The following is an 11,291-nucleotide window of genomic DNA, read 5'->3' on the forward strand; positions in this document are numbered from 1 at the left end:
ACCGAACTCCAGGCAGGTGTCGCTGACAGATAACGCTTGCAGGTCCCCAACCCTCTTGATGGAGGCTAACGCGATCAGGAGGGCCGTCTTCAGGGAGAGGGCCTTGAGCTCAACTGAATCAAGCGGCTCCAAGGGGGGTCTCTGGAGGCCCGAGAGGACCACTGAGAGATCCCAGGAGGGGAATAGTCTCCGGGCACCTTTCAGGAACCTGATAATCAAGTCGTGCTTACCTAGGGACTTGCCATCTACTGCGTCATGATGGGCTGCGATAGCAGCTACATACACCTTCAAGGTGGAGGGGGACAGCCTCCCCTCCAGCCTCTCCAGCAGGAATGAAAGCACTGACCGAACTGTGCACCTCTGCAGGTCTTCGGCTCTGGAAGAACACCAATTCGTGAACAAGCGCCACTTTAGGGCATAATGTTTCTTGGTGGAGGGAACTCTGGCTTGGTTGATCGTGTCTATGACTGCAGGTGGTAGATCCAATAGATCTTCCGCATCCCGTCCAGGGGCAGACATGGAGGTTCCAGAGGTCTGGTCGTGGGTGCCAGAGGGTGCCCGGTCCCTGAGAAAGAAGGTCCTTCCTCAGGGGAAGTTTCCAGGGAGGTGCCGTCATGAGGAGCATAAGATCCGAGAACCAGGCCCAGGTGGGCCAGTAAGGGGCCACCAGGATGACCTGTTCCTAGTCCTCCCTGATCTTGCACAGCACTGATGTAAGACGGCTCACTGGGGAAATGCGCACTTGCGCAGCCCCTGGAGCCAGCTGTGTGCCAGCTCGTCTGTCAGGGAGTACCAGAGCGGGCAGTGGGAGTTGTCTTGGGAGGCAAAGAGTTCTATCTGTGCCTTGCCGAATTGGTCCCATATCAGCTGGACCACCTGGGGTGGAGCATCCCGGCGCTTTTTTTGGGTATGATGAAGTAAGGGATGTAGAAACTCTTCTCCATCTCGGCTAGAGAGACGGGCTCTATCGCATCCTTGAGGAGCAGGGTATACATAGTTATCTTTAAATATTAAAAAATTATATGTATATATATAAAAAATAATAAATATTCAGATAATTAAAATGCATTACATTCTTGTGGCAGAAGAGTTAATCATTGATAAGACAATACAAAAAAACGGCTTTAGAATACAATGTATTGTTTACTACCATATTATTGATCATAAGTCAATCATTGGCATATACGTAGTTCACAGCAATCCATTTCACAAGTGAATTTGTCAATCAGTTTGAGATTTATTATGAGGGCTTGTTTAAGGACCCGTCAATGTACACCTGTGTCAGACATGCTTGTGTAATGTCTCGGGTGCGTTGTGTCATAAACATAAAATGTTTAGGTCACTGTGTCAAGTTAAATATAGTTTAATACTCAATCATTAAACACATCTTTAGATCCCTTAGTTCGCATTTGCGTTCCTTCAAGTGCTTTGAACGCAAGAACTTAATGCATGTTTGTGTTGTTCTACCTACTGAAGTGTTTTCTTCACTGTATAAACTGCACGTTGCTCATACTGCTGAAGTTTCACTTACTGCCCTCTGGAGTAAACTGGTGGTACTACAAGCTTGCATTTCTCAGGAATCTCCTTATTAGGGTTCACATTGTGATTAATTGCATTTTAAACGCGTTATATTTTGTAAAATTAATCGCACTGAATTAATGCGTTAAATCGACAGCCCTAATTTGTATATTTTATATATATATATATATATATATATATATATATATATATATATATATATATATATATATATATTGTCCTACTGTGTTTTCTAAAAATTAAAAAAAATTCTATTCAATTTTTTTTTTATTGTTATTATATCTGTCTTGTTGCTGTATTGTTTGTGCACTGGATGCTTCTGTCACCAAGTTAAATTCCTTGTATGTGTAAGCATACTTGGCAATAAAGCTGATTCTGATTCTGAGATCAGAACTGTAGACTGGCCTATCTAGCACCCACACTCTCTGTTTACATTTACATTTACATTTATGTATTTGGCAGACGCTTTTATCCAAAGCGACTTACAGAGCCCTTATTACAGGGACAATCCCCCCGGAGCAACCTGGAGTTAAGTGCCTTGCTCAAGGACACAATGGTGGTGACTGTGAGGATCGAACCAGCGACCTTCTGATTACCAGATTACCAGTTATGTGCTTTAGACCACTACACCACCACCACCACACCATGTCTACCCAGCCATACACTTGTAATCTGGGCAGAATGTGGTTTGGCCACAAGCCAGTGTCTGTCATGGTACAGTGGTGTATCAGTGCTTGCACATATGTGAGGGCACCATTAATGCAGAAATATATGTACAAATTTTGGAGCAACATATGCTGCCATACAGATGCCATCTTTTCCAGGGATGTCTCTGCATTTTCCAGCAAGACAAATGCCAAACCACATACTAAACTGATTACAGTGCATGGCTGCATAAGCTTGCAGTCCTGCCCTGTCTTCAATTAAGAATGTGTGGTGCATTATAAAGTACAAAATAACGCAACGAAGAATTCATACAATTTTGCAGCTGAAGACCTGCATAATGGATGAATGGGGGAAAATTCCACAATCAATACTTAAGAAACTTGTGTCTTCAGTGCCCAGACACTTAATATGTGTTATTAGAAGAAATGGTGAAGTTACACAGTCGTAAACACTTGACTGTCCACAACTTTTGCAGAATTTGGATTATATTTTATTATACTGGGTATCTATTAAGGGCAGCACGGTGGCTCAGTGGCACTGTCGCCTCACAGCAAGAAGGTCCCGGGTTCAAGTCCTGGACCTTTCTCTGTGGAGTTTGAATGTTCTCCTGTGTTTGCATGGGTTTCCTCCTGGTGCTCCGGTTTCCCCTGTAGTCCAAGACATGCAAGACATTGATAATTGGAGACCCTAAGTTGCCTGTTGGTGTGAGTGAGAGAGAATGTGTGTGTCTGTGGGTGTTTCCCTGCCTTCGGCATGAGGCAGCTGGGATAGGCTCCAGCACTACCCACAACCCTGCATTGGACAAGCAGCTATATAGGATGGATGGTATATATTAATGGAGCCAAACTTTATTGTATTGTTTAGATCTTTTTATTCAGTGTACAAATGGGAGTGGATAAAAAGGCTCACTTTTTTTCCTGAAGAAGAACACCCGAGGAAGTGAAACAGGTCATTTTACAGTGAAACATTTTCCTTTTAACATAGTTAGCAGTAGATTTTCAATTGCTCAAAAGTGCAGGCACATCTGCCCCGCCCCTTTCCTCAAATATTTCCAGTGGCATTAAAGCACTGTAAACACAGTGTGCAAGGTTACAAAATCTGGCATGGCACGACGTGCAAAACAGAGCCTTTGCTCTAGGCTAGGTGACAGCTGCAATGACGTCACTTTCTACATGTTAACTCTTGCAAACAAGCGAACACATCAAGTACAGTATAAACCAGGCTTTATGCATAACAACCCCAAAGGAAACCCGCTAAACATTTTTTGATTATGACTGTAATGAAGCTTTTGCCAGACTCAGCGATTCAGTGATTCAAAACAGTAAAACTATACAGTAGGTTGAAAGTTCCATGACTTAAATTAGTGGCTGAAGCTGGAAGTGTTGTTGTACGTTTGGACACATGTGAGTTCCAGTTCCTGTGTAAAATGTCCACAGAGTGGTGCAAAAAGGTATATGAGTGGTTTGCTTTTAGTTTTAAATGATGTATTACAGTCAACAACAATGGATATTTTATTAACCCTCCCCCTAATCGAAACCCCAACACTAAACCTGCCATCAGTGGAGTAAAAATGTCATTTCAGAGCAAAAATGCACCCTCTGAATTCAATGACCTTATCCCACAATGCTGTACATTATAATTTCAGGTGTATTTATGTCACGAACCCCGCTCCCTCGCTCCGCCCCCTCGAGCTTCCACGCTCGTTCCGCCCCCTCGAGCTTGCACGCTCGTTTTGCTCCCTCGAGCTTCCACGCTCGTTTTGCTCCTACGAGCTCTCATGCTCGTTAGCAGGTCTCCCTCCTCGGGCTCGCATGCCCACTTTCCTATCACCAGTATTAGTTTCACCCGCACTCGTCCCAATCACTAGATCATTAGTTTCACCTGTACTCGTCTTATCACCCCTTTATTCGTTACACCTGCACCGCTCGTTAGTTCCCCTATTTATATCACAGCACATTCGTTTTACACCCGTTGGTTATTGTATTTAGTTTCCCGTGTCTTTGCCCCCCCCGCTAGTCTCGTCTAGTTTTGAACTACTCTTGTCCTCCTCTTAGCTTGCCAGCTCCCCTTGTTCCCCTGTCTTTTGCTCCCCACTAGTCCCGTCTTGTTATTCTTATTCTTATTACCCCGGCTTTGACCCCCTACGCTCTGTTGACCACTCTCTCCCGGATTTGCCCCTCCATTCTATTCTGATTCCCCGGCTCCGACATCACGCTCCCCTTTGACGCCTATTCACTGGATTTGCCCTGTTTGTACTGTTGCCTGCCTTTGTTGGAATAAAGCAGTTTTCTCCGACATTGTGACTGTCTCGTCTTGTGTTTGTGTGTGCGGGTTACAATTTATGTAACCCTGTTCATATGCATCTGAATCCCTATCATCATTGTAAAGTTTAGTCAGATTTTTGTTTAGTCTTTTGTCTGAGATTGAGAAATAAATCCAGCTGCTTTTATAATTCAACGAACACCATAGGGAAATGTAATGCACATTACACACAAGTAGCTGATAATGAGATTAATGACAAACAGGCAGAGCTTCGTCTACTTGAATCTTTGTGTCTTTTAGTCCATATTTATTAGCTTTGAGGTCATCTGTATGCTATTGTACTCCTGAAACAATATTAACTTTAAGAATATATAAATATATACATACATACATTTAAAATGCACAGCTTCTCACTTCTGTGAAAACTATCCAAAATATTTATGACTCATCTTGTAACTCTGCTGTGTAAAACTGCTCACATCAAGTGATTTCATGGGGTCTTTCTTTAATTTGGTCTGTCTTTGCCCCTGGTTTCCAAAAATGGTTGTATCAGTAGTGGCACAATTATGGAATAACAACCGACATTCAGCATTGTCTCATTCAGGAAAGACTCTTATTGACAAAGAAAATAATAATGATCAGAATCAATAGCTTTTGATTTACTGGACTTGCAATATGCAAAGCTTTAAAAAATAGTGTAAAGGGGAAATGAATTGATGTAGCAGTATGTTTCTCACTGTACACTATAACAGTATGAATCTTTCCAACAATAATATCACAGCTGGACTGCCGTGTTACCCATGAGGAATGATTTACACATACTGTGTGTGTGTGTGTGTGTGTGTGTGTGTGTGAGCATGTATTTATCACTTTGTGGGGACCAAATGTCCCCATAAGGATAGTAAAACCCGAAATTTTTGACCTTGTGGGGACATTTTGTCGGTCCCCATGAGGAAAACAGCTTATAAATCATACTAAATTATGTTTTTTGAAAATGTAAAAATGCAGAAAGTTTTCTGTGAGGGTTAGGTTTAGGGGTAGGGTTAGGTTTAGGGGATAGATTATAAAGTTTGTACAGTATAAAAACCATTATGTCTATGGAAAGTCCCCATAAAACATGGAAACACAACATGTGTGTGTGTGTGTGTGTGTGTGTGTGTGTGTGTGTGTGTGTGTGTATGTGTGAGCGTGTATTTATCACTTTGTGGGGACCAAATGTCCCCATAAGGATAGTAAAACCCGAAATTTTTGACCTTGTGGGGACATTTTGTCGGTCCCCATGAGGAAAACAGCTTATAAATCATACTAAATTATGTTTATTGAAAATGTAAAAATGCAGAAAGTTTTCTGTGAGGGTTAGGTTTAGGGGTAGGGTTAGGTTTAGGGGATAGAATATAAAGTTTGTACAGTATAAAAACCATTATGTCTATGGAAAGTCCCCATAAAACATGGAAACACAACATGTGTGTGTGTGTGTGTGTGTGTGTGTGTGTGTTTCATGTAAATGGATAGTTCACCCAAAAATGAAAATTCAGGTTTGGAACAACAAAGTAAATGGTGACAGAATTTTCATTTTTGAGTGATCTATCTCTTGAAAACATGTTCCCTGAACATGATCATATCCCTGTAAGGTTATACTCTCAGGAAATGTTGCCAAGTAAAACCAAAGTTTAGACTGGTAGAAACTAAACAAAAATTATGACCCACATCCAATATGTGTCTGTGCATTCAGACTGTCTGTACAAAGAATACAGCGCCCAGGTAAACATAGTGTAACGATGAGTTTAAAAGAAGTGTGTTTAATCGATTTTCCATACGTACTTGTTCTACATTTTCAACTTTGGCACCACTGTGCAAAACAGCCTGTGAGTTTTCAAGCAAACTAAGCAAGACTTAAACAACATACATTTATAGTTAGAATGTCAAAATAAATAATTTCTACTTAAACTATCTGTGTGGGACTAATATGACAATCAATCTCCAAAAAAAAAAAAAAAAAAACAGCTGTTTCATATATCTTCCCTTACAATCCTTTGGCTCAACGCTGCATGTTTGTCATCTCTCCTCAGAGGGCGCCACTCACCCCCAGCCAGCATGTCCGCATTGACCCCTCACATGTAGTTTCCCCCCTCATGCATTATAATTGGATGGTACATATGTTCACAAGAAAATCTATTTAATAATTTCTTCTATTGCTCTTTTGCACACACATACAATGGACCCAAAAAGCTTTTGGACACACTTAAGATAACAAAATATTAAACTAAATGATATCATTTTAATATATCATAGCACAAGCACACTTTCAAGGAAAGAAATGTACAAAAAGGACATTTGTTCATTTTTAAGTGATAAAACAAACACATGTACTGTTCAAAAATGAAAACACTTTCTGGTTATCAAATGTTAATGTGATGAACTGTACCTGTGGTTACTCAGTTAGGGCACCTGTAGGAACTTGAGAGAAACTGACTTTATACATCTACTAAAAATCACCTTGATACCTGTTAGCTAAAACTGGCCTAAAATAGTGAAATTAGCTCTGAGACAATATTTGATTGCACATGCCATTTTGTTATTTAATTTAATGCCATCTAGACTATTTAAAGTGTCCAAATCATTGTGTGGCCACTGTACAGATGCAAGCAATGACAACATTTATTAATAAATTATCTTGTATGTATCAATCAGGGACTAAAGTGAATCTCTGGGTCAGTTTTTTTATCCAAAACTTCAAGGTGAACACATTTATTGCACAAAGTATCATTTCATTTAAACCTTTTCTAACTTTTTCAACAGAACCTTGCCCAAAATACCAACAAAATGAAGTTGTATTGTTTTAAAATGGATATCAATCCTAACTCTAAGTGTATTGTACTGTTCCATGACTACAAACCAATATTAAATCAGGTTAATGGGTTAGAGCGCTCAGTCCTGGTAACTTTTGCCAACCGTCTGTCTTTGATAGTACTAACTAACCTTGCTTTTATCATATGTATAACTGTAAATTGGTAAGCAAAGAGTTACAAGAGGATAACTTACTTGTCTAGTACAAAATAGAGGTCAAAACCTCCATAGCAAGAGGAAGCCGCTACCCCTCTGTCTGGCATAAGTCCTGTATTTCCATTCACACTGTCCATCAGTTTGACACAGAGCAGTACTGCTATCCTCCAAAGTCTGCACATGTTGTAAAGCACTGTTTGAATAAAGCAAAAATCAGGACTAAAATAAAAATAAAAAAGTGACCATAGAAGAAAAATAATGTTCCACGGCCTCTTTAACAATCCATTATCTGTACAGTGGTCCTGTGGAGTTCATTTGAAGAAACCATTCCCAAAAAACAAAACAAAATGAACTTCTAGTGTCCTGATGCCTGTGGCTGCAGAGTGAATGTTTTAGATAAACAGGTGAAAATGTCTTTCATCTAGTCTAAGAAAGATTTCCCAGTTGCTAGGAACAAAATGCACACATGTAAATGTGCACATGCATCCAAAAAGAATGACACGCTTCTCCACACTGCCCCAGTTGCTGTTAGATTGATGGAGAGTGGGAGGGAGTGTGGTTTGAGAATGTGTGTGTGTGTGTGTGTGTGTGTGTGTGTTTCTTTGCCAGACAGTGCAGAGTCGTTGTCTCTCTCAGACCCTTGACTCCAAAACAACTTTCCATCCTCTTTTTTTTTTAAAAGCAAAGAATAAAATCAAGGCAGTGATAAAGGTCGTTATTTTGCCATCTAGTGGTAGAAGATGAGACTGATTTGTTGTTCCTTGGTAGCATCACAATAACTATATTAACCAGCAGATTCCTGCCATTATGAGTTCGGGTATGATGTCCTGAGTCAAAGTAATGTCATGATAGAATTTAAGTCAATGATATCACCTGTGCCTGGCTTGTTAGAGTGTGTGTGTATGTGTATATATAAGCCCTGCTTTTGATTGTATCTTTGCTCAGTCTTGAAGTTCTTTTGTTTAGGCAGATCTTATGGAGTGGTGGTGGTGTAGTGGTTTAAAGCACATAACTAGTAATCTGGTAATCAGAAGGTCGCTGGTTCGAGCCCCACAGCCACCACCATTGTGTCCTTGAGCAAGGCACTTAACTCCAGGTTGCTCCAGGGGGATTGTCTTTGTAATAAGGGCTCTGTAAGTTGCTTTGGATAAAAGCGTCTGCCAAATGCATAAATGTAAATGTAAGTCTAACTTAAAAGGATAGTTCACCCAAAAATGAAAATTCCCTCATAATTGACTCATCCTCATGCCATCCCAGATGTGCATGACTTGCTTTCTTATGCTGAACACAAAGATTGTTAGAAGAACATCTCAGGTCTGTAGGTCCATACAATGAAAGTGAAAGGGTACCAAAACTTTTAAGCACATAAAAGCAGCATAAAAGTAATTCAGACGACTCCAGTGTTTAAATCCATATCTTCAGATGCAAATATTGTCACAACACGGTCTGTCCAGAAGTGTGTCAACTTAAAGAGTGAAAGTTGTTTAAATAGAACAAAGTTGACTTAAATCAATACAACTTGCTATATAAGCTTAATATCTAATTAGGTAAAATTTTCTTTTTAATAAACTTAATTCTACATTTACATTTATGCATTTGGCAGACGCTTTTATCCAAAGCGACTTACAGAGCACTTATTACAGGGACAATCCCCCTGGAGCAACCTGGAGTTAAGTGCCTTGCTCAAGGGCCCAACAGTGGCATCTTGGTGGTGCTGGGGCTTGAACCCCCAACCTTCTGGTCAGTAACCCTGAGCCTCAACCACTGAGCCATATTGATGACCATAGAAGTAGTCAGGGATGTTCCATTGTCACAGGTAGAATAAGCTACCATTTAATTCTATATGTCTAGTTAGTTAATGATCAGAGACCAACATCTGATCGTTTTCAGACTAAATTTTTTCATGGAGACATGCTGTCACACTTTGTCTCCACCGTATTCAAGGACTCTTATTTTGAAGTTTTCTCCAGCACTACCTTTCCCAGAATCCACTGTCCCCAATCACTTCATTGTTATCCCCACCTGTATGCCCTCATTAGTGTCCATGTGCATATAAACTCTCCAGTTTTGTTCATGTTTTGTCAGTCCTTCAATTGTTATGTTTGTATGGATATGTTTGTTAATGCGTTTGTTTCCACTCCAGCATTTGCTTTCACTCCAGCAAATGTTCTACTCCTCTGTTTGTAATTAAAAGATTAAAAGACTCAACTCCTGTGTCTCCTGTGTTCCACTCCAGCACATCAAACGTTACACTTGCATAGGCCTTAACACTTTATACGCAAATCACAATGATGGTGACAATCATCAAACACATACAACTGTGCACTTTTCAGTACAATTGTAAAGGGATGAATGGAAAGGAGGAGAGAGAACTGGCTTGAGAATATAAATAATATTTAAATACAAAACTTAATCAAAAAGACAAACACACAAAGGTGTCGGAGAGCTGTCCGTAAATCTCTCTCTCTGTCGCACTGCAGACTCCAGTCGGCCTTTATCCCTCTCTGAGGCTTGATTAGCCTGATTAGGGGCCGGGTGTGTGGAATCACGACCTGGCCCCGCCCTCCGCCCTGCCACATTCCTCCCTCGTTCTCACAGGCCGGGGAGTCCCCAGCATGACTTATTACCCCCCTCACCCCCCCTTTCCCTGGGGAGGTGGATGCTTTCTGCCAGCAGGTCATCCCCATCTACCTGGATGAGGGAGGGGGGGAGGGAAACAAAAACAAATTTGGCACCTACACACCCTAACGGCGATCGTGCCATATTAATAAAACATTTAAGGAAAGAGAAGGAAAGGCCAACACGGAGCGGCAGTGGGAGAGAGAGAGGAGAGAGAGAGAGAGAGAAAAAAAACACTTACTTGCCGGTTCTCTGATATGCTGTATCTTGGTCTCCGGCCACCCCTCCACTCTCTATAGATGACAGCCGTGCCTCCCGGGTGGATCGGAGGCAGTCCTCCAGCCCCTGGCGGACGGAATGCCCCGCCACGTTTTTGGTGGATGGTATGGGTCTCCCCCGCCCCTAGCAGCGGTAACCGCTCCAGGCGGTTGGTTGGGAGCCCCTCTTCCCCTCATGGTCGGCAGCCGTTCCTCCGCTTACAGGCTGCCGGGCTCCTCCGTCCTCCGGCGGATGGCCGCGGCTACTCCTTTTGATTGGATGGTAGCGGCGAGAACTCAATACGGTGCGTCCCTCCTCCTTCTCGGGTTTCGGCACCAGTGTAAAGGGATTAATGGAAAGGAGAATGCGAAAACCGGCTTGAGAATATAAATAATATTTTAATACAAAACTTAAACAAAAAGACAAACACACAAAGGTGTCGGACAGCTGTCCGTAAATCTCTCTCTCTGTCCCACTGCAGTCTCCAGTCGGCCTTTATCCCTCTCTGAGGCTTGATTAGCCTGATTAGGGGCCGGGTGTGTGGAATCACGACCTGGCCCCGCCCTCCGCCCTGCCACAATAATTAACAGTCCACATTCTTTAGAAATTAAAATGAAAAGAATACTTAATTAATATGTACAATATTATGTCAGTCCATTGTAAAATTCAGTGGTTAACAATATTCTCAATATAGTAAATCTGCAGCCTTACCAAGTAGGGCATACACGGTACTATACTGTATTTAATGTAGTTTTGTAGATGAAAATAAATTGTGCCTGTGTACAGTGTGCAGTTATTTCCAATATACCCACTACCCTTTACTATCCAAGGATAATCAAAAAAACTTGTTTGACTTTACTTTTTTGTACATACTTAAAGCATATGTCATCAGCCTCCATGTCAGTCTATTTTATTACAGTTGTCTAATTCAATTCATTTTCAAT

At 41.3% G+C, this 11,291-nt stretch overlaps 1 protein-coding gene across 1 annotated transcript in view; it reads right to left on the reverse strand.

Annotated features, from left to right (window-relative positions):
• Positions 1-8,552, reverse strand: part of LOC127631178 (anthrax toxin receptor 1-like) — a 96,763-nt gene extending 88,211 nt beyond the window's left edge. Inside the window, exon 1 of the mRNA XM_052109204.1 lies at positions 7,510-8,552. Coding sequence (XP_051965164.1) covers positions 7,510-7,652 — 143 coding nt within the window. The 5' untranslated portion in view covers positions 7,653-8,552. The remainder of the gene's footprint in view (positions 1-7,509) is intronic.
• Positions 8,553-11,291: the final 2,739 nt, after the last annotated feature.

Source organism: Xyrauchen texanus, chromosome 37, assembly GCF_025860055.1.
Source record: "Xyrauchen texanus isolate HMW12.3.18 chromosome 37, RBS_HiC_50CHRs, whole genome shotgun sequence".
Taxonomy (NCBI): Eukaryota; Metazoa; Chordata; class Actinopteri; order Cypriniformes; family Catostomidae; genus Xyrauchen; species Xyrauchen texanus.